This window comes from Podarcis vaucheri, assembly GCF_965113315.1.
Source record: "Podarcis vaucheri genome assembly, chromosome: 9".
Lineage (NCBI taxonomy): Eukaryota > Metazoa > Chordata > Lepidosauria > Squamata > Lacertidae > Podarcis > Podarcis vaucheri.
In genome coordinates, this window is record NC_138767.1 from 59,175,797 (window position 1) to 59,199,195 (window position 23,399).

A 23,399-nucleotide genomic window follows, 5' to 3' on the forward strand; every position below is an offset into this window, starting at 1 on the left:
CCAGGGGTCCTTTACCTTTTGCAACACTACCATCTTTGAAAAGAAAGTAAAAATGTTTAAAGGTCTTGAGTTCATTTTGTACAGTTGTTCAGAAGTTTGTTTCCTTTCTCCCATATTACTTGAACTTTGGGTCATCCCATGAAGTTGAGCATCCCGTGGCTAAATCCATGGGATGATCCTGAGTTCAAGTATTATTGTAGGTTCATTACTGGCTTTGATGGCTTTTTGAAAAGGATTAGCAAATCCTTGGGTGGGGGTGGGGGTGTATCCATGGCTATTAGCCAAGGAATCTCCGTCTTCAGAGATGGTATTACTCTGAGTGTCATACACTGGAGATAAGCAACGATGGATGACCACTGCTCCTTCCAGAGACATCTGGCTGGCTGCTGCTTAAAATGCTGAATGAGACGGGCTTTGATCAAACCCAGCAAGGCAGTTCTTGTGTTGTCATCTAGCTATATCTGTAGTGCAGCTGCTTGTTGAATATTTCTGCTTAAGACAGCTAAAATATTATGCCTGCAGAGAGCTAGAGGAGTTTTTCTTGGAGCTGTGTGAACACAGCAGTTATTGTATTTCTGACCTTCAAATTCAAGATTATAATAGGAAAAACGTATTATAGGACGTCCCTGTGTGTTCTCAATTATCACTGCTAACTGAAGATTTCCCTGTGCAAGGGGCGATACTCAATTGTGGTTTTTTTAAACGTTTAATACAATAGAGATGTGGGTCATTAAAAAAAAAATGCCCTCATTTATGCAGTCCCATGTGCAGTGTGCAAGTGTGACCTTGTGAAACTTCGAGATGGATCTTAAAGCAGAATAGCTTTTACTGACAATTTAAAAACTTGATTCTCACTCTTAGGTAGTGACAGGAATTTATGCTTCATTTACCCATTGAATTTAAGGAGCACTTTTGTATGTGTCATGTTCTGTGGCAATTGACACTCTGAAACCTGCAAACCGTACATTCGTTTGTGGGGGAAGGAGATGGACACCTTTGCACGAGATAATTGCAGTGATCCTCCTACTGGCACACTTGAATTAAGCGTTTAAACTTGACTCTTTTCTTTCTTTTCCCTAATTTCTTTCTTTCTTTTCCACACAGGCAGAGGAAGCGATTCGGAATCTGACTTGCCGCATCGAAAGTTGCCAGATGTGAAAAAAGACGATATGTCTGCAAGGCGGACATCTTATGGTGAACCCAAATCAGTTGTGCCTTTTAACCAATATCTCCCCAATAAGAGTAACCAGACTGCCTATATTCCGCCTCCTCTCAGGAAGAAGAAGGCCGAACGAGAGGAGTTCAGGAAGAGCTGGAGTACTGCTACTTCTCCCCTGGGAGGAGAGAGACCTTTCAGGTAAGGACTTGGCCACTTCTCAGGTTACCAAGCCAGAGCCACCTAAACCTAACAAGTGCACCTCCCATTCACAGGTGACCAATAGATGGTTTCTGGCCTTGTTCTCTCTTGCTTGCTTAATTGCAAGATGGCAATCATATGGAATGCAGTTTGACTTAGAACATCACATAAACAGCTCTGCTATACTTAGTTTATTGAAACATTACTACAGAATTACTTAAATGAGTTTTACTGTGGACATAAGGTTGTTTGACCTACTTGGTTTTTAACAAGTTGCTATTATTAGTACCATGTACGTTACTTGAAGCCAGAACTTTGGCTCAGATGCTCAAAACCTTCTCACGGATTGCCGTCGCGGGTGCTACAGTTTTGTTCTCATCTCTCTCTTTCCTCAATTCCCTCCCAAATCCATCATTTCCAGGAAGCCCTTGGCTTAAGGCCTAAGTCCTCATCCCTGACTAACACAAAAGCCTCATTACAGTCAAACCTCGGCTCCCAAATGCTGAAAACCCGGAAGTCAGTACTCTGGTTTTCGAACGTTTTTCGGAAGCCAAACATCCGACGCAACTTCCGCTTGAGTGCAGGAAGATCTTTCAACCAATCAGAAGCCGTGCCTCAGTTGTCGACTATTTCAGAAGCTGAACGGGCTTCCGGAACGCATTACGTTCGGCAACCGAGGTTTGACTGTATGTAAAACTGCAGTTGTTCGTATTCTGCTCTTATTGCCTCATTCTTTTCTTTTCCCTTGCTGGACTACCAACTAAGTCTCAATCACAAATGTCCTTGACACAACAACCTTCCTTTTTTTGTGTGTGCTTATTTTATCCTGTAAAGTGCCAAGGGCACTGATGGAGCCCTGAAGGATAGTGAAGGAAGTAGTGTTATTTATTTACTTTTTAATATAACTGCTATCCCACTTTATAGCCCAGAGAGGCTCTCAAAGTAGCATACAAGAGATTCTCCCACTGCCATTGGGCACTGTCTACTAGGCATCTAGCTCACTGAAGGCCTCTGAGACAAGGTTATTGGGCTAAGCAGCTGGAACTCACTCACCCAGTGACAAGTCTTTCTTTCTGACCATTGACAGGCAGCTGTTCTGACTGATTTGGCACAGTCACACAGACACATGCTGCCTCCTGGCAGTGATTTACATGAACCACAACAGTCCCCGGGGTCAGATGTCATTTGCTCCATGTGTCTGCATCCATGGAGACAATGGTGCATGAAGGCTCTGAGAATATCTGAAGGTGTTTCCCCCACCTAAATGTTGTGATTTTGAAAATGAATATCCCATCTTCCTCAAGTTTTCCTTTATTTTAAATCTGGATATAATGTGTTTGATCCAGACTAAGTTCATTGGACTTGGTTCCCATTGAACTTAAGCCATGATTTACTTCCTCCATTGATTTTGATGGGACGTTAATACAACAAGTTTATTCTAGATCCAGCCTGGTATGTTTCTGAGCACAATTCAAAGTTTTGGTGCTGACCTTTAAAGCCCTAAAGGGCCTCGGCCCAGTATACCTGAAGGAGGGTCTCCACCCTCATCATTCTGCCCAGACAATGAGGTCCAGCTCCGAGGGCCTTCTGGCGGTTCCCTCACTGCCAGAAGTGAGGTTACAGGGAAGCAGGCAGAGGGCCTTCTTGGTAGTGGCACCTGCCCTGTGGAACACCCTCCCATCAGATGTCAAGGAAATAAGCAACTATCTGACTTTTAGAAGGCATCTGAAGGCAGCCCTGTTTAGGGAAGTTTTTAATGTTTAATGCTGTATTGTGAATTTAATATTCAGTTAGGAGCTGTCCAGAGTGTCTGGGGGAAACGCAGCCGGGTGAGCTGGGTATAAATAATAAATTATTGTTATTAAATTATTCCAATATGTGTGCATATATTCAAAAACGCGAGTGTACTGCCTTTCGATTCACATCCACATGTCAAAGTGGTGGTATCCTGCCCCCTTTAGTAGTGGCTCACATTTAAAAAGCCACCTCTCCTTTTAATTCAGTGCGGAATTAACTTAACCTGATCTGCACGGTCGCAAGCAGCAACAGGTAATAATAAGGCAAGACCGTGATGTGAAATAATCTGCCCTGTATGACTTGTTAGCAAAAGCCACCCTGAAACTATCGAAGAGGAACAAACCGAAGTACTGGCACAATCTGAAGAAGAGTGTTTGGGCTGTTGCGTTTCTACTGCAAACCCCTCTGGGAAGCCTGTTCAAGCAGAAGTGATCCAAGGAGAGCCTTTACGTCAGTCTTCTACACATTCTGCCAAGAAAGCGACGGGGCCCAGAAATCCCGAAAAAGATCCCAAGGAACTGGGCAAGCTACGAAGGATTGAGCAGGCCGGTATTAAGATCATGCCGGCTGTGCAACGCTATGGTAGCAGGTTAGCTCTCCCGCACTGTGGGACTTGGCGTGCGCATGCATTTGGTATTTGCCATGCTGTGTGGTTTTTCCTGGGTTTTGCTGCAACGTCACGAGAAAGATAACCTCATAAAATGCGCCTGTTGCTTCCTCGCCGGAATTCACTGCAAGGTTTTAGAAAACAATAGCTGGGAATTGCAGGCCAGCGCGCTGCAGTATTAGCTGTTATTAAACACATTAATTGCAACTGAGCGATTATGGTGCAGGAATTTTTGGCTGGAAAAGAGTTGTGTGCTCTAATTACTGTGCCCTCTTAACAGGCTCTAAATGTGCAATTTTCTTGGAGCGGTTGAGCTTCGCTTTCATGAGCGCAAAGCAAAAATGAGGTTAAGCCGTTGCATTAAAGGATGTCTAATTTAAAACAGGAATCGTAAAAATATTCAGCTCGTTACATTTTTCTGGTAGAGCATGAAGACTGTTCAACAGTTTGCTGTAAGCAAACACGTGACAATAATGTCATCAGCAGCCATCCCTTCTCTTTCAGTTGTTCAGGCATGTCTGATATGAGGGTAGCTTGTTTGTTTCGGCTTTTCTACCTGTGGATATTGCGCAGGGTGGATCAGTTAGTTGGGCTACTCTGTCAGAATACAGACATGTTTGTGCATCCATGTGCAGCTTGACACATGGAGGAGTCTGGCTTGGGGTTTCTGGCGTTCCTGTTCCTGTTCCTGTTTGCTTGTTTGTTTATTTTGCATTTCAAAAAATCAGGCTTGTGTATCTGTTTCAAACTCTTGCTGATGGAATAAGAACAGCAGAAGGGTGTGAGAGAATGCCCATCAAAGGTGCAGTATTTATATATATATATATAATCTTTTTATTTGATTTTCGAAGAAAAAAAGGAGAGAGAGAAATAAAAATAAAATAAACATACCTCAAAAAACAGTACAAAATCCAAATATTGAGATTACTCTGAATCTTCTGACTTCCCCTCATCCCTTCCATGGGTCCTTTTGATTCTATTTTGAACTGCATTTCAATACTTCTCCAATTTTTTCATCTTCCTAAGTTAACTATATATTCTGTTACATTACAAGTGTATTTAAAATCCTGCTAATGTTTTGACCTGTTTACAATGATTTTGTACATACATTATAAACATTTCCCATCCTTTTTTAAATTTCTTGTCTCCTTGATTCCTGAGCTCCCCAGTTAGTTTTGCCATTTCGGCATAGTCCATCAACTTGATTTGCCATTCTTCTCTGGCTGGGGCTGTCTCTTCCTTCCATATCTGGGCTAGTAACATCCGAGTGGCCGTTAGCATACATAAACAGTTTCCTCTGGTCTTTCAGGATTTCAGTACCTATAATTCCTAATAGAAAATCTTCTGGTTATTTTAAACATTTTCCCCCCATTTCATTATATAACATTTCCCAGAATTTTTTAGTTACATTGCAATTCCACCACATAAAATAAAAGGTACCTTCTTTTTCTTTACATTTCCAGCATATATTTTTCCAGCATATATTGGTCCTTGTTCTACACATTTCCAGCATATATATTTCCAGCATATATTGGTCCTTGTTCTACACATTTTTGATAATTTTACCAGGGTTAAATACTACCGGCACATAATTTTCCTATAGTTTTCTTTCAATAAAGTATATGCCGTAAATTTCATATCTATTTTCCATAGCCTCTCCCAATCTGTCATTTGTGTCTTATGTCCCACATCTTTTGCCCATTGTATCATCACAGATTTGACCTGGTTCATCTTTTGTATCCCATTCCAGCAGCAAATTATACATTTTTTGACAACAATTTAAAATTATCTTCTAAGAACTCTCTTTGAAATCTTGATAACTTGTAACTAAAACTTTCTTTTTATCCATTTTTTTTAAAAAAATCATTGAATTGATGATATTCTAGCCAATCTGTTACCAGTTCTCTCAAAGGTGCAGTATTAATATTGTGATGAATTGCAGGTCCAATGGTTATGCATAAAATTGCATACAGTCAAACCTTGGGACTGCAGATGAGGGGAAGAGAGAGAGAGAGAGAGAGAGAGAGAGAGAGAGAGAGAGAGAACACACCCTCAGAACCACCGTGCCAAGTAGTTTTGCCCAGCAAGCAAGGCAGAGAGCTTAAAAGCGCTTTTCACGTCAAGTGACCCCAAGGAGACCCAATGCGAAAAGAGCTCAGAACTTGACTTGAGTTGCTTCACCTAGATTGCCTTCAACTACATATGGTGGAAATTGCACAAGTCAAATGCTGGTAAGACAAGGGATTGCTGCAACGTATTCTTGGTATGAGACCCAGTAGTACTGGTTTGCTACAGATGCAGCTGCAATAAAACTAATGGAAATGGCTTAACTGCAAGTAGGGCTGCTTGGTGCACACACACACACACACACACACACAAACGAGAGATTGTTCTAAACTCAGAGTTGCTTTGTTTGTCCGGAAAGTCCTGGTCAACATGAACAAAACAATGGACGCATGAGTATCTTACTCGTGTGAACGGTGTAGCAGAGCAGCAGATTAGTGTAGCCTGAAGCTTTTATTTTTTTGTGGAAAATGGAGACAGCCACTTCCAAATCATGCTGCTCATGCACAAAAACATGTTTTCATGAGCAAGCTTGATTGCATTCAATTGCTCAAGTCAGATGCCGGCACGTCGTTGGAAGCAGCCAGGGCTGGCCCAAGGCATTTTGCCGCCTGAAGCAAAGGGCAAGATGGTGCCCTTGCATTCCAAGTAGAGGAACTGACCGGACTGGCAGTGGGGCAGTTCCCCCCTCCACAACTGTGCCTGGTTTTGCAGGCTGGTTTCGAGAGCTGCCGTTGCATCTCTACCAGTATCCGAAACTGTAAAAACCAAAGTTCAAGTTCCATTTGCTGAAAGTGTGCAGAGATTCGTGAGAGCTTCAGGCACACCTGGAAGTCGCTGTGGGGAAGATGTGCAAGGCCCCATTTTGCAAGGGAATGCCTGAAGCCACTTTCCTGGTGCTTTTCCAACGATATCTCATGTATTCGGTTGTATGGCAGGCAATAGCAGAACCCCTGTTCGTCCCACATGGGGACTAACGTGTGCAATAACCAAGACAACGGTGTTTGAACAACAGCATCTGTGAGGCTTAAAGGAGAACCTTGGACATGACTCAAAATAGCAATGAAACACAATGCTGTCCGTCTCTCCCATTCTGGAGAGTTTGCAGGCTTACACTGGGTTTAATAGGTCTAGCACATGTGCTTGGAGGAGGTTAATAGCCTTTTGATCATTATGCACAGCTCCAGCCTTGCAACTTCCGGTCCCCCCTTCAAAGCTGCAGATACAGGTGGCATAGCTGTCAACTGTCCCTTATTTGGCGGGAAAGTCCCTTATCTGAGCGCTGTGTCCCGCTGCTGTCCCTTACTGATGATGTCCCTTAAATTTCCCGAGTTTCAAAGGAAGCAGCTCTTCTCCCTCCCTCCCTGCCAGCCAGGGAGGAGGGAGGCTCCAACTGTGTTGCTTGGCTGCGTTGCTCACCCAATAAGGAGTCTAGGAACGACTGAGGGTGGGGCTTGCATGCCTTGTGCCGATCAAATCGGCCGCGTTGCCTGGGGACTCGTCGTTGCTCAGCGCTTCCCAGCGGAGAGGTGACGGTGGTTTTCCTTGCTGCATCCCCTTTGCCGGGTTGCTGCGCTGTGGGAACCACCGCTTGAGGCTTCGTTTGGCTGCTGGCTGGGTTTTCTGCCTTTGGCTCGGAGGGGCTCAGAAGTTGAACATACCTGTGTTCGGAAAATCCCTTATTTTGGCTGCTGGTCCCTTATTTTCGAGGCTGCTGGTCCTTTATTTTCAAATCTGTAAGTTGACAGCTATGACAGGTAGACAACTCAGTCCTTTAGCCAAGGGCAGCAAAGGTTGGGGGAAGCGCTCTGGTGTCATCTTATCTGCAGGACTCCTCATGCTCTCTTCTCAAGGACCTCTTGAGCTGCCTTAGGTACAGCAAGATGTTCAGGGTCTGCAGCAGTAAGTGATTGTTTCCTCCCCCATTGTCGTCCTGAAATACTGTATTTTCTTAGGTACCAGGTGCAGAATTTGAAAGTGGTGGTGCTAGAAGGCAGGGAATGGCTGCCAAAGAGGAAAGCTGTGCTTTAGTGGCAAGCTAAACACCTGTGCTGTTGTGTTTCCTTTGCCCTACCTTTCTGAGCCCCATCTGGTTGTGAAAGACCCAAGATGAACTTAATTAGTTTTCTTCTTCTTTTTTAAATACACATGGTGGCAGAGAGGGGGAAGGAAACTTAAAAAAATTATATTGTGTGAAGAGCATTTAGAAATCTCCTTTTTCTTTCCTGTTGGTGTTTTCCACAGATTTGTCTGATACAGTAAGCCGAACTATTCCATAGTGAGACCCTACAGGGTTCTTCCTGGGGAGAAACTTCTCTGTGTCTTCTTGAATCAGGACATACAGTTAAGCTCTCACCTCGCTAACCATGAGTTGTAGTGGCAGTAAAAGGGACTAGGAAGGAATATGATAGCTGTGAGCAATTTTCTGGGAGCCTGCACATGTACATGATGTTGCTAAGCCATAGTTTGATTAAGCATGCCATGGAAACCAGATTATAGGAACATGCAAAGCCAGCCTGGGAAGTCCCTTGGGGAAGCCATAATACTTTAAACTAGTTTATAACTGCTTTATAAGCTTCTTACTTGTTAGCATAAAATCAGATTTATTGACCCTTCATGTGACGATTTGCTACGAGGTAGGCGAAAACCAAGTGGCTGGTGCCAATTTGCCAAGTGGAAAAATTCCTACCAGGCCCCTCAACGGCGACCAACCAAGGTCCATAGCAAGGTCAAAGAACGAAACCTTATAGGGTGGGAGGGTGGGAAAACAGGAACAGCTGGCGGGCAGCAAAGAGGGAGATCCCTGGCCTATATAGGGCAGGCCATGCCCCCCAAGCCAGCCAATTGGCCTGCTAGGGGGTGACACGGCCGGAAATCCCCCCAATCGCGCAGGGCTGGCCTCTACCCACCGCGCGCATGGAGGGGCTGTGAAGCCTGCAACTCCTGAAGGCAGAAGTGACTTTGTGCTATAAATTCTTGTAATGCAAATAGCTTCATTTTCCTTTGGGTTTTGCCTGGATTGGGACAATATTGCCTCTTGGGGCCTCTGGTAGACAACATTAGTCTTGGCTGATGATACTGTTCAAGGTTCTTCAAGAGCTGGGATAGCCATATTATAAAAGAGGCATTTTAAAAATCATTTTTATAAGAGAAGTTCCATAGGTTCAGGGTGTTTCAGGGGTGGGAAGAAAGGGCACCAGTTATATTCTGCATCTTTTCTTTTAATGAACTTTTTTATTTTCCCACCGCAAGGTTAATAGATGAATATCAGTGACTGCAGTCCTGTTCTCTGATGTTCGTCAATGGGACCATAACCCAAGACCTCCAACAGAGAGGATGGGCGGGGACTTCTGCTATTACTGTAAAGCAAAAGAAATTCATTTTAAGAAATTATAAGTGCTAGAAGGAAACGTAAGAATCTAGAGAGTGTCTTTCTGTTAAGTACGTGGCCAGAAGCTGTACTGATAGTTTTTGATTAGAGGAAAAAAGAAGTGTTTTAAGTGTTTTTGAGAATAACAGTGCCTCTTTTAAATGGTGAAAGGAGCAATTCTTGTTCTGTTCATGTTCGTTCCACAAATAATTAAAGCAGGAAATAAAGATCCGTTGTCACTAACTGTGCGTGCATGGAATTCCGGTTTTTGCAGCATGGAGTCTTAAATTATGAACGCTTCCTCTGAACTAACGGCACGTCCAGCATATTTTGTTTGCCTTTTTTAAAGAAATATGGAGAGTCGTGTTGTCTTTTTTCATTTCACATCTGGATTTCCCATTTAACTTTGCTATGGATCAGTCAATTGCACATGTGCGAAATGGATGAGCTTACTCCAGACATCATCCTTCGCAAAGAGAACCCCTTTATGCTGAGCTATCAGCGAAAAGATTCTGGGTCCGAAGAAGAACGAGATGACAGGATTCCAGACCTAGAGAAGGATGATTTTGCTATACGCAGAGCAAGACTAAATCAGCCCAAACTTACGTTGCCATTTAACCAGTATCTACTTGGATCTTATGCAAACAAAGATCGAGGTAAAGTGGAAGAAGGGAAGAAACAAAAGAAAAAGCAGGAATGTTCAAGGTGTGCTATTCTACTTGTTTCTGTATTATTTAATTTGGGATTTATTTATTTTTACCAGGCAATGATGTTGGCACTTCAGTGTAAGCTTCCCATTTTTCAGTGGGTTCACAGGGGAGGTGGGGGAATTCAAAGCTCTCTGCAAAGTTTCTCTGGCTGCTCTCTTAAAAGTTGTAGGAAAGGGGAGGAGTGTCTGGGTCAGTTAAATTTGGACTGGGAACAGAAAGTGTAGAATATAAGTTGGTTGGTTTGACAGCCACTGCTCTCCTAGTCTCCTAATTAAGGGTAGAGTCTTCCACAAGACTTAAGAAAAGGATATAATACGTAGGAGACTCTGGGATTCCCTCCCAACATTCTACTGTTTTTTAATCTAAAAAGTAGCATCAGAAACTGAAATCAGAAATGGGAGGGAGAATGGTTGTTCAACGCTCTTACTTCCTGCTGTTTTTTTCATTCAACATTACTTTCCTCCTGCTTGACCCCGCAATTCCTCCCACCCAGGTGGGAAAGGAACCGTTTGTTTGTTTGTTTGTTTGTTTGCTTGCTTGCTTGCTTGCTTGCTTGCTTGCTTGCAGCATATATCTATCATCTATCTATCTATCTATCTATCTATCTATCTATCTATCTATCATCTATCTATGGTGAAAACAGATGAATTCCAGTTGCAGTTCTGTTAAAGTGGCAGTTGCAAGGATCTTGGAAGACAAAATTCATGACTCTTGACCCATTATCTAGCTTGGCTCTAAGGGTTGTTTGTCTCTCCAAGTTGTGTTACACCAAGCTGTCAGTTTCTTTTCTGCATAATGGCTTGGGACACGTTTATTTCTGCTAATGAAGAAGCTGCAAAAACAGGTCTTGTTCGCTTTTGGTCAACCCCTTGTGGAAATTCTTGCAAAGCCCTTTCTCTCTCTTTCCTTTTTTACAATAGCTATATTGAGCTCCAGACATAATGGTGGGCTGGGTGTGGGTGATGCAACACACAAGTGGATGTTGAGCAAAATGTTTTTACTGCATAGCCATAGTCCATTTTGCTCATTGCTGGTGTAGGGAATTATATGCATTATAGGAAAAGGCATGAGCTGTGACATTTTTAGGGAGCTTACGTGATTTACTCTTTATGCTTTGAGAAATATCTGCATACAATATTTTTAACTGGGTATAGGTTTCTTGGAGAGTGCAGAAAGTCTTTTGTGAGAACTGTGAGCTCCTGCTGCTTTTAGTCATATAAAAAGTGTTGCCTTTGTGGCGACAATATAAATGCCAACATTTACAGTCCCAGCGTCTAACTGGTGACTAATGTCTTGGAATGGCATCTGAAGAACGTGTCCAAATCCTTGGATGCCGAGCTTGGGAATGGTTAGCAGTAAAAGAAAATCCCCAAGATTTGCTATATTGGGAGACAAAACTTGAATTCATTGCAGCATAGGAAGTAGACGTCATCGTAACTGTCAAAATGAGAGATTGTTAATAAATTAAATATTGTTTCAAAAATGCATCAATGGGGTTGCTTGTCTCTGCCCATAATCTGTTGTTTGTCTGTAGAGAGCAGGCCTGGCCAAAGAGGTGGCATTTGGCAAGACCTGAGCTTTCTGTCCCAATGTTGCCACCGTTCCTGCTTTGCTTGAAGCACTCTAGAAGGTCAGACGTAGCATGTGAACATTCTCCTTTTGCACCCCTCCAGGTTAAGGAGGCCTCTTCCAGGTTAAGGAGGCCCACTGAAGGTGCCATGCCAAAGAGTTTCCAAAATCTTGCTGCTAGCACTGGTAGACAATAACTATGTAAAAACGGGGGTATTGTCTCACATACCAGCCACTAGCTGAAATTGCAGCAATAGATGATTGCTTCCTCCAGCATCGTTCTCTCCTCCGTTGCCCACTTTTACTCAATATTTTGATTTGGCGGGGCCAGCCCTTGCATGAGGCAGAGTGAGGCAACTGCCTCAGGCAGCAAATTCTGAAGTGTGGAAAGTGACTAGAAAAGGGTCTGCTATGAAGCCCCTAAACTTCCTTGCTGCCCTAAGGGTGAGGTGGAGGACTCTGTCCCATCACCAGTGTTGAAGTAAGATACAACTACCAATCTAGCCAGATTTCGTGCACAGAATGGGGAATGTACCATCTCATCCTTTGCCTCAGGCAGCAAACTAGCTTGGGCCGTTCCTGCTACTGAGCTTGCCGCTTGTCACTGTCTGGTCCTTCAAACGTATTATTTGTCCTGCTGATTCTGGAATGTGCATTAAATTAGTGGACAGAAGATGAGTGTGACTTCAGCGAGGCCGATGGTGATATGCGAAGACAAACCATTCCCGCAGTCACAGAAGGACGACTCTAAGGAGAAAGACCAATCTAAATTTCCAGATGTTCAAAGAGATGACCTGGCTAAGCGAAAAACTCAGGCTAGCCCCTCCCAAGTAGATTTGCCATATTTTGTGAGAGCTACTATAACACAAGCAGATCAAGACACCTGGGACCGACTGAAAGTTTCAGGGAATTCCAGGTATGTTTCCATAGAAAGAGAGAGAAGGAGAGAGAGAATAAAGATTCATATTGCTCCTGAAATATTTGTAACTCGAATCATGGCACTCAGGAATACCAAAGCAGTAGCGTAGCGTGGGGGGTGCAGGGGGCCCCGGCCACACCGGGCGCAACATCTGGGGGTTAGGGGGCGCAAATCCACGGGTTAGGGGGCGCAAATCCACGGGTTAGGGGGCGCAAATTACTTGCCTTGCCCCGGGTGCTGACAACCCACGCTACGCCACTGTACCAAAGGCCAGCAATTAAGACACATGCATAATATCTGCATGCAGCAAATTACCAGGGTACACAAGTAAGGTCCGGTCAATAATAACTGATGTGTCTTTCTGCAAGTCATCTTTGTGTAGGAATGGGGAGAATCTGCCTAATTCACACTTCATGAAACAGCATGTGAACCGAAGCACATCCTTCCTTCAAAATTCACACTTCTCCTAATTTTGCCGTGCAACTAGTTCTCCAGCCAAGTAATGTGTACAAAAAGGCATATGCTAGGGTAAAATGTGCATTTTAAAAATGCATATACTGGTGATAATAACGTAAAAAATGCATTCGATTAGGGGAAATTGCTTTGCAAGAAGGCGTATGTTAACAGAAAGTTGCGTTGAATGCTGATGAATTTTCATAAGTGCTTAAAAGGAATTGCAAACAATTCTAGAGAACTGAACATAAGACCGGAAAAATGAGAAAGTGAGAGAAACCAAAATCGAGAGATTTCACCCACCCCTTATCTGTGTGTGTGTGGCCTTTGGTGTTTCCTTGTGGTTAGTGGGGTGCTGGACCTTCCCAAGCCACCACGAGGAGTGTTGTCTGTCCATCCCCAACATGGCTAAGAATAGCAACATGGACCATCTTAGGGGCTCCGTGCACAAGTCTCCTGATCACATCTGTGCAGGAACCAGGAATAACCCTTATCATAATCTTTAAGAGTCTAGGCTTGAAATGAAACACTTTTCTTTCCCTTGGTGTTTGTCAAGTTTCCACTCACAGGGCTTCCCTCTTTTCTTGGCACTCCCATGCAGGAAGCAGCTGTGGCAACAGGCCTTGCTAGCTCTGCTCGGGGTTACATGGGAATATGTCTGAATCAATCACGGCTAGACGATAGCTCTCTATCTGGTTTAGTGGAAGGGCTGTGGGCACAATCTAGCAAAAAGTTTACAAAGCAAGAAAAAACTCGTAGCTATTTGCGAATGTACTGCTCAGATTTCCAAGAGACATTATGCCATCACTTGGAACCAAGCCACTTTTGTCCTTTGATAAGTTCATATAATTTTCTGGATACAGTTTGGCTCAGGTCCTGTTGTGCCGTTTACATTTTAAAATGTTGTTTTCAGTCTTGGTCAGAATCATTTTTCTCCATGTTCCTTGGTTTGATAATAAGGGGGGTGCCATAGTCTCTTCTCACACCACCCCAATTTCTTGCATTGAGTGATTTTCCTCCTCTTCCTTATTAAATGTTTGGTTTGTTGGTTTCCCCTCAGTCTTGTAGCTGCCTTTTTATATGCCTTTTTATTTTATTTTTTGCTTACATCTTTGTCGTTAGCGACGAGGAGCTCACGAACACCCCAGGTTCCTTTCAGACCTCTGAAACGGCAGTGGAAGCTGCCGGTCATAACCGTTTTGCAAGCCGCAAAGTGAGAATGTCCGAGAAGGCCAGCAGTCCCAAGCAGAGGTTTGTGCACTTTGGGCCAGTGACAGAAATTGACCTACATTCTTGGGAGAATCTTTCAATTGCTAGGGCTGCGCCTAAAGATGACAAGGAAGAGGCAGCCAATAGGGAAAGAGCTGGGGCTCTTGGGACCACAGCTGAAACCTCATCCTTGCTCTCTGTGAGCCATGTCAACTCTCTTGGTCATCCTGACGATGTCCACAGGCCGCATGCTAATCCCAGGTATTTAGTTTGTATCTCCGTGAAAGGCACAATGGCTAGGAATGGGGCTGGGCGATATCTGGTTTGCAACATCACGCTGTATCAACAGCTAAACATTGCAATATGCCGATATATCACGATATCTGAAATAAGGAGGGAGCTATGTAGAGCCACGGGTGTAGGGTGGCGCTGTGGGTTAAACCACAGAGCCTAGGACTTGCCGATCAGAAGGTCGGCGGTTCGAATCCCCACGATGGGGTGAGCTCCCGTTGCTCAGTCCCTGCTCCTGCCAACCTAGCAGTTCGAAAGCATGTCAAAGTGCAAGTAGATAAATAGGTACCGCTCCAGTGGGAAGGTAAACGGCGTTTCCGTGTGCTGCTCTGGTTTCACCAGAAGCGGCTTAGTCATACTGGCCATATGACCCGGAAGCTGTACGCCGGCTCCCTCGGCCAATAAAGCGAGATGAGCGCCGCAACCCCAGAGTCGGCCACGACTGGACCTAATGGTCAGGGGTCCCTTTACCTTTACCTTATGTTCATTAAGTTGTTTTTGGAAGTAAGGGCAGAACTATGTGTTAAGAAGCGAATACAGAGTTCCCCACTTTTGTTCACATCCACCTTACACATTCAAAGCACATTTTGAGTGCATGATATTCTTTGACAAATCCTAGGAACTGTAGTTTAGCGCTCACAAAGCTACAGTTCCCAGCATCTTTAATGAACCGCATTCCCCGGGATTCCTTGGGGGGAGTCCGTGAGCTTTGAATGTATGGTTTGGATGCGACCTTTTGCCTGAGGATGCTAATTGCTGCAGGAGAATCTACAGGTAAAGGTCCTTCAATTCCTCCCGTACCTGCAGGTTTTTCCATATAAATGTGCCATGTGTATTAAACTACTTTTCCTCCCCCCACCCCCGATGAAGATACCTGACTGGAGAATAAATGCTTTGGAGGTGGGGTGTGTGTGTGTGTGTGAAGGCTTTCAGACACAGGAGAGAGCTGACTGATGTAGGACAAGTTAAGAAGAGCCTGCCAGTTCCCCTCTGCTTTTCCTAACCCTATATTAATCTTAAATGGCAGACATGTTTGGGTAGCAGGCATGGTCGTTCCCCATGTAGTTCTACCCTAAGTCTCTCAGAATCCAGTTCTACAGTGGTGCCCCGCAAGACGAATGCCTCGCAAGACGAAAAACGCGCAAGACGAAAGAGTTTTCCGTTTTTTTGAGTCGTTCCGCAAGACGAATTTCCCTATGGGTTTGCTTCGCAAGACAAAACGTCTTGCGAGTTCTTGCGAGTTTGTTTCCTTTTTCTTAAAGCTGCTAAGCCGCTAATAGCCGTGCTTCGCAAGACGAAAAAACTGCAAGACGAAGAGACTCGCGGAACGGATTAATTTCGTCTTGCGAGGCACCACTGTACTTATTTCCTAATACAGTGAAACCTTGGTTTTCAAGCGTCTCGGAAGCCGAACGCTTCGGTTTCCGGATGCCGAAAACCCGAAAGTAATTGCTTCCGTTTTCAAATGCACCTCATAAGTCGAACGGCTCCTGCTGAGGTTTTTTTCCACTTTTCTCCATTGAAGTTGCACTGAAATCCCTTGGAACGGATTTCGTTCGAAAACCGAGGTTCTGCTGTAAATAAATATATCTTATTGCTAGGAAGAGATGCCTGAAGTGGTTATTATTTATATGGACTTCCAGCCTGCTCTGTCCCGTTAACTCAGGATGGGTTCCTCAATGTATGCCTGATTGAGGGATCCTCTGCACTCATATGGCATACTAGATCCCCACAAGCCATATGTGGGGAAACCTAGCCAGATGGGCAGGGAATAAATAAATCTATTATTATTATTATTATTATTATTATTATTATTATTATTATTATGTTCATGCACCCAGTCCGTACTGATCTCCCACCTCTGCTGTAGACCAAGCAATGCATGTGCATGCAAGTGGTGTGGCCTAATGAAACCTCACTGCGCCCCTTCCCCATTTCCCGGATACTGCTTCCTGATTCTAATGAAGCACTTCGTGTTGGCCTCTGCTGTGTGAATCTGCCCTAAGCTGCATTGTGCAAAGAAGAGGGTGACCTGGAGTTTGCTGGTGGTAGTGCATTCTCTTCAGTAGGGGTCAGCCACAGGTTGACTTAGGCCCTCTCCAGACATCTTATTTAGTTCTTCATTCATGACGATTTGTGCGCCTGGTGTTATCAGGGCAAGTTATATGCCGTCCTGCTTTCATTACTGCCAAATTTTTGAAGTAGATATAAGCTTGCTTCTGGTCAGTGCGTGCCCTGTACCATCCTGCTGAAATCTTGTAAGTTTTCATACCCAAAATCTTGTGTTTTTTGGAGGGGAATAAGGGTGGTGTTCCACTTTTGTTGCACTCTAGCAGAAGAGTGCCCCTCCATACGCCACAAAAATACGGTGACACCGGGAAAGCATTGCAGGGAAACTTAATACCGTGGAGCGATGTGTTCACGAGTCACGTTTTCCCCTCAGCTTTTGTCAAGGGCAGATATTCAAACACCCCCAGAAAAAGATAGACATGGTGGATGTTCTCTGAATGCACTGGACACTGTAGAACATATTCTTTTCTATTGTCCATTGTATAACCAGCTATGCAAACACGTGCTATATCCCCTTTTTCAGGTAATTTAACATCACGGCAGAATAAAAATATCAGATTCTGTCTATCTGACATTAGCCCGGCGGTAACTGAGTTTCTGTCAACAGTATCTCTTAGAGTGGTGAATGGCACTATTTAGCAGGAAGAAATTCCAGTGAAAATCCTCATCGTTATATATTTTGTATATTTTGTATATATTTTAATTTTTTATATAGGTTTTATGATGGTCTATACTTGCAGTGGGGACGCGGGTGGCGCTGTGGTCTAAACCACTGAGCCTAGGGCTTGCCGATTGGCAGGTCGGTGGTTCGAATCCCTGCGACGGTGTGAGCTCCCAATGCTCGGTCCTAGCTCCTGCCAACCTAGCAGTTCAAAAGCACTTCAGAGTGCAAGTAGATAAATAGGTACCGCTCCAACAGTAAGGTAAATGGCGTTTCCCTGTGCTACTCTAGTTTCGCCAGAAGTGGCTTAGTCATGCTGGCCACATGACCCTGAAAAACTGTCTGCAGACAAATGTCGGCTCCCTCGGCCAATAAAGCGAGATGAGCTCTGCAGCCCCAGAGTCGTTCATGACTGGACTTAATTATCAGGGGTCCTTTACCTTTTTTTATACTTGTAATGCCCGATAAAGGTTTGGCAGAGTAAGTTAAGTGTGGACGAATCACTATAAATTCACCACTAATTCACTATTATTGTGTCAGTGACATTGCACATACTCCACCTGCCCCAAAAATACCAGTCTTGGAGGGGCCCTTACTGATCAAGGCTTCTCAAACTTTTGGTCCACCATCTGAAGCCGTAGCCTTAGCTTTTGCTTTGTTTCTGGCAGCGCATTACAGAGTTTACTTCTTTGGGGCATCTAGTAAAAGTTTTGTTTTCCCCTCCTTCTGTTATATTTTTATGCATGCATGTTAAAAGTGGATTGCACTTTTGTTTCGGTGGTGCATTTCTCTCTCTCCTCCCCCCCCTCACCCCAATTTTCTGTGCAGCCAATAATTTTCACTTATTTGGCTTTCTTTTATCTAATCAGCCCATTGTCGTTGCAAGAATTCCTTGCTTGATACTACTAGCAAGAAACTCAGATGTTCGCTTTTAAAGATAAGATGAATAAGTGAAGGTCTCTTCTCAGTGCTTCCATGTGGTTCTCATTACCTTTCTCCCTTTCTCTCTCCTAATCTCCGTCTTGTACTGTCAGTGAAGTTATGGATGCATGTAATTCATCTCTCTCGGATGCTTGTGCTGATTCTCAGAAGCAAACGCCAAGCAGTTTGAGCGAGTGGCACGAGAGCAGCGAGGAAGAGATGGATGGCAGCTTCCCAGATATTGAGAGGGATGATATGCTGGCTAGAAGATTTGGAACTTTTCATAAATCTACTAGCCCTGTTCGCCCATCTTGTCTTCCCATTTCAGTAGTCAGTTATCGTCCCTTGAAACAGCAAGGAAAAGAACGGAAGACTCTGCAGAAAGCAGAAAGGTCAGAAATGGGAAACCGGTTGTTATTAGCTACTTAATGCCTGTCTTGCATGAAATGCTAACTGTGCATTATATTATTCTGCTTCTTGACAAGAAAGAGAGAGAAAAGGACATGTTCTAATTAATACCTGTCAACAAAAACCAGCTAGTTGCTTTCTTTTAACAGAAGAAGAAAATAAGCATGATTAGTTTAAAAAGAGACATGAGAGAAGAAAGGTTTACAATGTTGCAAGGTTTTGATTTTAGTCGTTTGGGGGTATTACGGAAAGCTTCGTGGATATAATTATAAACACAATATAATAAAGGGATAGGCTGCCTAACTGTTGTGAAATCTTCATTGGTGACATTTAAAAACCAATGTAAAGAAACCAAAACCCCAGTTGTTGAAGACTGCCTGGAGGATTTCTGCAGTTTTTGTCCCGCTGTGTGACTGTTGCTATTCTTATCATTATTGTTAGTGCTGCTGTTACTTTTGTATATAAGTTTTTATTTTATTTCTGGATTCTAGTTTCTGCATCTAGTTTTGGTTCTATGGGCAGTATTCAACCACTGTGTCCTGTAAATGCCATGTTTTCCGCTTGCAGAACAGGACTCTCCCCCCCCCTCAATTTTTTCCCGGGGAGTTGGGAAAACTCCTAGAACAGATTAAGGTGGTACGTGAGGGAGGAGAAGGGGAGAATGTTTTGTTGCACATGGAGATATTCTTGTATAGGTGGAATGAGAGACTTATTGTGGTATATTGCATTCCACCCTTTATAATTTTTATGTGGAGGTGTGTGTGTGTGTGTGTGTGTGTGTGTGTGTGAATTATTTCCATAATCCAACATCAGGGTATTACCCGCATTTCTTTCCGTCACTTATTTGGGGTTTCCTGGAAGGAGTACCTAGACAGGCTCTCATCCAGTCACACTGTCCAAGTGATCCGCTTAGCTTTAGCCTTGTCCCAGTCCCCTCAAAGGCTACTTCCCAGCAGAGTGTTGTGTGCAATTATTGCACAGGCAAGCTTTCCTCCTTGGTCATCTGTTGTCTCCTGAATAACAGTGCCCACGATTGCCTTAGCAGAAGTTCCCCGTTGACTTGCGCGACACGACATTGTTTGGGAACACCTTCCCCCGTATCCCTAAGCTCTGTTGCCACATGCGAAGATGGCTTTGAGAAGTCTAAAGACCAAGATGAGCTCAGAACTAATCCAGCAGGAGGCAAAGCGGGATTCAGGAATCCAGGGAAAGATGACATGATGGTGAGAAGAACCAGAGATTTTCCGAAGCAGACTGGACCAAGTGTTAGTCAGTTCCTCCCAGTTCCTTTCTCGAAACAGCAGAATGGTGGGGAAGCAACTAAGGATCTTGTAAAGACTGAACAGAAAGTCAAGAGGTCAGAAAACTATTCTGCAGTCTTTTCTTTAATTCAGTCTCTAATTTTCACATGGGGAAAGGGCCTGCTTTTTCAGTTCGGCAGCTATATGTCTCCTTTTGATGCACTGAGTTTGTCAGTAGTCTTTCACTTGGCTGCCGAGTAAGAATTTCTAAGTGACATTAGGCCGGGAAGGTTAACCAAAGTTGGCTTTTTTCCTTTAGACTGTGAATGACTTGAATACAGAGGCCAGAGATGAGGCCTTCCAAATGTCATTGGACTACAACTCCCATCATCCCCCATGCTGGCTGAGGATGATGGGAGTTGACACAGGAGACCAAACCCCTCAGTGGTCTCATGTAGATGTTAAACAGCATAGGGACCCTGCAAACCAGTGGTTCCTCAGCACCAAATTCTGTGCGTGGTCATTTAAGGAGGACAGGGACTGCTGCAGTATGGAAAGTTGACTCATTTAAACATTCAGCTGTAAATTTCTTTAAATAAAACATATGCATGAATACAGAAAGAGTGAGGGGACCAAACTCAAGCACTCATGAGCCAGCTTTCCTGACTTCAATTAAAGCTCAGAGAGAGGTGACGTGAGGTATATCTCCTCTCATAGGGCTTTTTTAGATTCAGAAGTGGAAGCAGCCAGGGAGGCTGCAGAAAACTGGAGAATATTTCATGGAACACACACCCCAAGCATCCATGGCCACCGGCAAAATTCTAAAGAAGTTATCAAGTGCCCTGAGAATGGGAAAAGGAAACCTCTTTTGTAGGGGATAAAAACATCTTTGAGACGTTTTTGAGGAGGCCAGGTATTGCCACCACACTCATGCCAAGTAAATTTGGTCAAAACTTCCAGATAATTGGGGGGGGCAAGGTATGAGGGGAAAGATTTCTGAGTGAGTCCTCTTTATAGACTCTGAAATACGAGTGTGTTGGGTAGTTTAGGCTGTTGCCTGTTGACAAATAAGCAGCGTGTAGCATTCCCCATTTTGTTGTTACAACAACCCCCAATGTTACACGAAGAGCTTCTTGTTCAGACATGCTGTGCAGGCTGAGATTTCCTGACAGAGTCACCCAGTGACCTTTACGGCCGAGCGAAATTTTGAACCCAAACTCAGGGTTCAAAACCTCTGGCCCTTCTTGTTTCCATCTTTGGGTATCATAGAACTGCATTGGCTATTCTTCCTGCGGTGTTCTGAAGGGCCCATAGTTCCCGCATGTCTGTGGTGTGGGAGAAGCTACAGGGGGAGGCACCCCCAGAGTCTGAGGAAGATGGGAGACCCACCTCCTCAGGCTGAGGCAGTGTGAAATGGGGTGCTGAGAGTTCCCCTCCTAAGTGAGGTGACCTGTGATTCATCCAAATCAGGGTCCTCCTTGGGGGTGGCATGTGAAGGGGACATGATATTGTGCCACATAGGTGCTGAGAGTTTCCCCAATATCAGAAAGGTTTGTTGGTTTCAGTGAAGCCAGAGTGCAGTTGATGGTGTTGCAAAAAAACCCAGTTCATTGCTTCCGTTGGGTGAAACCAGACATGCTGTTTTTACCCCCTGCCAGGATAGAGAGGCGCAGAACTACTGTCGCTGAACATCGTATTTGCCTTTGCTATAGCCATGCATGGTTTGTGTCAAAATCTCATCTGTTAGTTTCTATATTAAGAGGAGTGCATGTTGGGTACATACGGGGTGTCTCGCTAAATTAGAAATTAACGTTTTTAGCATTACCGTGACGGATTCGGCAGTCCCCAAAAAGCATCCAAAGCTTTGTGCAGAAAGCCCTCAAAAGCTTACGGCACAACCTGAGCAGAAACTGGATGATGGAAAACACAGAGTCCCTGGTGTGAGGCAAGATGGCGCCTCTTCGGCTCCTCATAAGGACTTGCTGGACTCCAAGCCACTCCAGCCAGGAGATTCTTCGGAGATGCAGCTTACTGAAAGAAACAGCCAAGGATTTACGTCTCCAAAGGATGGACATGCACAAACGTGAGCTACCTTGTGGTCAAGAAATTGCACCCTAAAGCCATCTGTAGTGTGTTGGTGTGTGCCTGCTGGAAACAAGCCTGTTTTGCTCTTGCGCTGAATATTTTAATTGCGGATTAACCATAATGTACCGGTACTTCGGAAGTGTGCCTTTTTGGAACTAATAAAGTACTTTCCAGTGGTGCGTTTTTTCGGTTCTTTCCCAGAAATTCTAAGAAATCTCTACAAAACAGGCTATAGGCGTGAAGGGGAAGGTGCTGGTTTGGGAGAACAAGGTAGATTTTTTGGAGAGCTTCCAATCCATGTATATGGCTCTGATTTTTCTGGATGTAAATATGACTGTGCCAAATGAAACTTAATCATTGCTAATGAGTTGCATAAACTTTCAGGATGGACATAGAAACGTATTCACTTGCAAGATCCAATGACATTTTCTGCCCCCCCCCCCCGCGGGATGCATCTCAGGTCCCACTTAATATGCATATTGAAATGTCTTTTTAACGGATATTGATTATGCATGGTGCAACATGTAACTGCATGTGTGCCTCATCTCATACAACAAGATTTACTTGTTATATCTGCTTTTATGAGGAATCACTTCCCAGCCTTGGTTTCACAGTGTGGCTTCCTAACAGGGTGTTCCAAATTCTAAAAGCATTTTTAAAAAAAATTGTTTGGTTTGGGGTTTTTCAGTTGTTGTGTGAAGGATTAAAGCGTGATCTCACATGCGATGCTTTGAAAATGCAATGTTCATCCCACACTCTGGACTGATGGAGAAGACTGGCTTCAAATAAACATCTCCTTGCTTGATGTGGGTTTCCTCCTCAACCCCCCCTCTCCTTTCCTCTCAATGCAATTTATATCTCCACCCCCCACAAAGCCTCTCTAATTTTATATTTGGTTTTATAGATTCGGCTCCAGAACTCCTGTGTCTGATGACGCAGAGTAAGTTGTTGCGTGCTCAGTGGGTTGCTTTAACAACTTAAACTGCATGCTTTTCGTAATTATTACTAATTTTAAATGCAGCTGATGCTCCATTCTTACTCGTCATTGTTCCAATGCAGAGCTGTTCGAAATATACGTGCTTTAACATATACACTGTGATGTGATGGTATGTGCTCTGAAGTCATGCCTTTTCAGAAAGCTATAAAGCATGTGGATGTTGCTGCAAGATATGACCTCTGTTAATCTGTGGCTTGATCCTTTTTTTAAAAAAAGAAAATCTGTGGGGTCTGTAGGGCCCACTCGTCTGCGATGACTAAAGGAACTGGAATTATAAATAAGGGAGACTTGAATAAGCATAGGCTAGGTCTAGGAGTAGGGACGCGGGTGGTGCTGTGGGTTAAACCACAGAGCCTAGGGCTTGCCGATCAGAAGGTCGGCAGTTTGAATCCCCGCGACGGGGTGAGCTCCCGTTGCTCGGTCCCTGCTCCTGCCCACCTAGCAGTTCGAAAGCACATCAAAGTGCAAATAGATAAATAGGTACCGCTCTGGTGGGAAGGTAAACGGTGTTTCCGTGCACTGCTCTGGTTCGCCAGAAGTGGCTTAGTCATGCTGGCCACATGACCCAGAAGCTGTACGCCGGCTCCCTTGGCCAATAAAGCGAGATGAGCGTCGCAACCCCAGAGTTGGTCATGACTGGACCTAATGGACAGGAGTCTCTTTACCTTTT

General features: G+C 44.2%; 1 protein-coding gene across 12 annotated transcripts in view; it reads left to right on the forward strand.

Moving 5' to 3' along the window:
• The window catches only part of LIMCH1 (LIM and calponin homology domains 1), a 216,150-nt gene that overhangs the window by 149,696 nt on the left and 43,055 nt on the right, over positions 1 to 23,399 (forward strand). For 4 of the 12 annotated variants that reach the window (XM_082237995.1, XM_082237988.1, XM_082237992.1 and 1 more), the window contains 9 exons: positions 1,105 to 1,357; positions 3,462 to 3,743; positions 9,616 to 9,900; positions 12,139 to 12,390; positions 13,969 to 14,316; positions 18,112 to 18,390; positions 19,431 to 19,763; positions 21,467 to 21,730; positions 22,637 to 22,672. In XM_082237995.1, coding sequence (XP_082094121.1) covers positions 1,105 to 1,357; positions 3,462 to 3,743; positions 9,616 to 9,900; positions 12,139 to 12,390; positions 13,969 to 14,316; positions 18,112 to 18,390; positions 19,431 to 19,763; positions 21,467 to 21,730; positions 22,637 to 22,672 — 2,332 coding nt within the window. The remainder of the gene's footprint in view (positions 1 to 1,104; positions 1,358 to 3,461; positions 3,744 to 9,615; positions 9,901 to 12,138; positions 12,391 to 13,968; positions 14,317 to 18,111; positions 18,391 to 19,430; positions 19,764 to 21,466; positions 21,731 to 22,636; positions 22,673 to 23,399) is intronic. The other 8 variants (XM_082237993.1, XM_082237994.1, XM_082237996.1 and 5 more) reach the window with 8 other exon arrangements.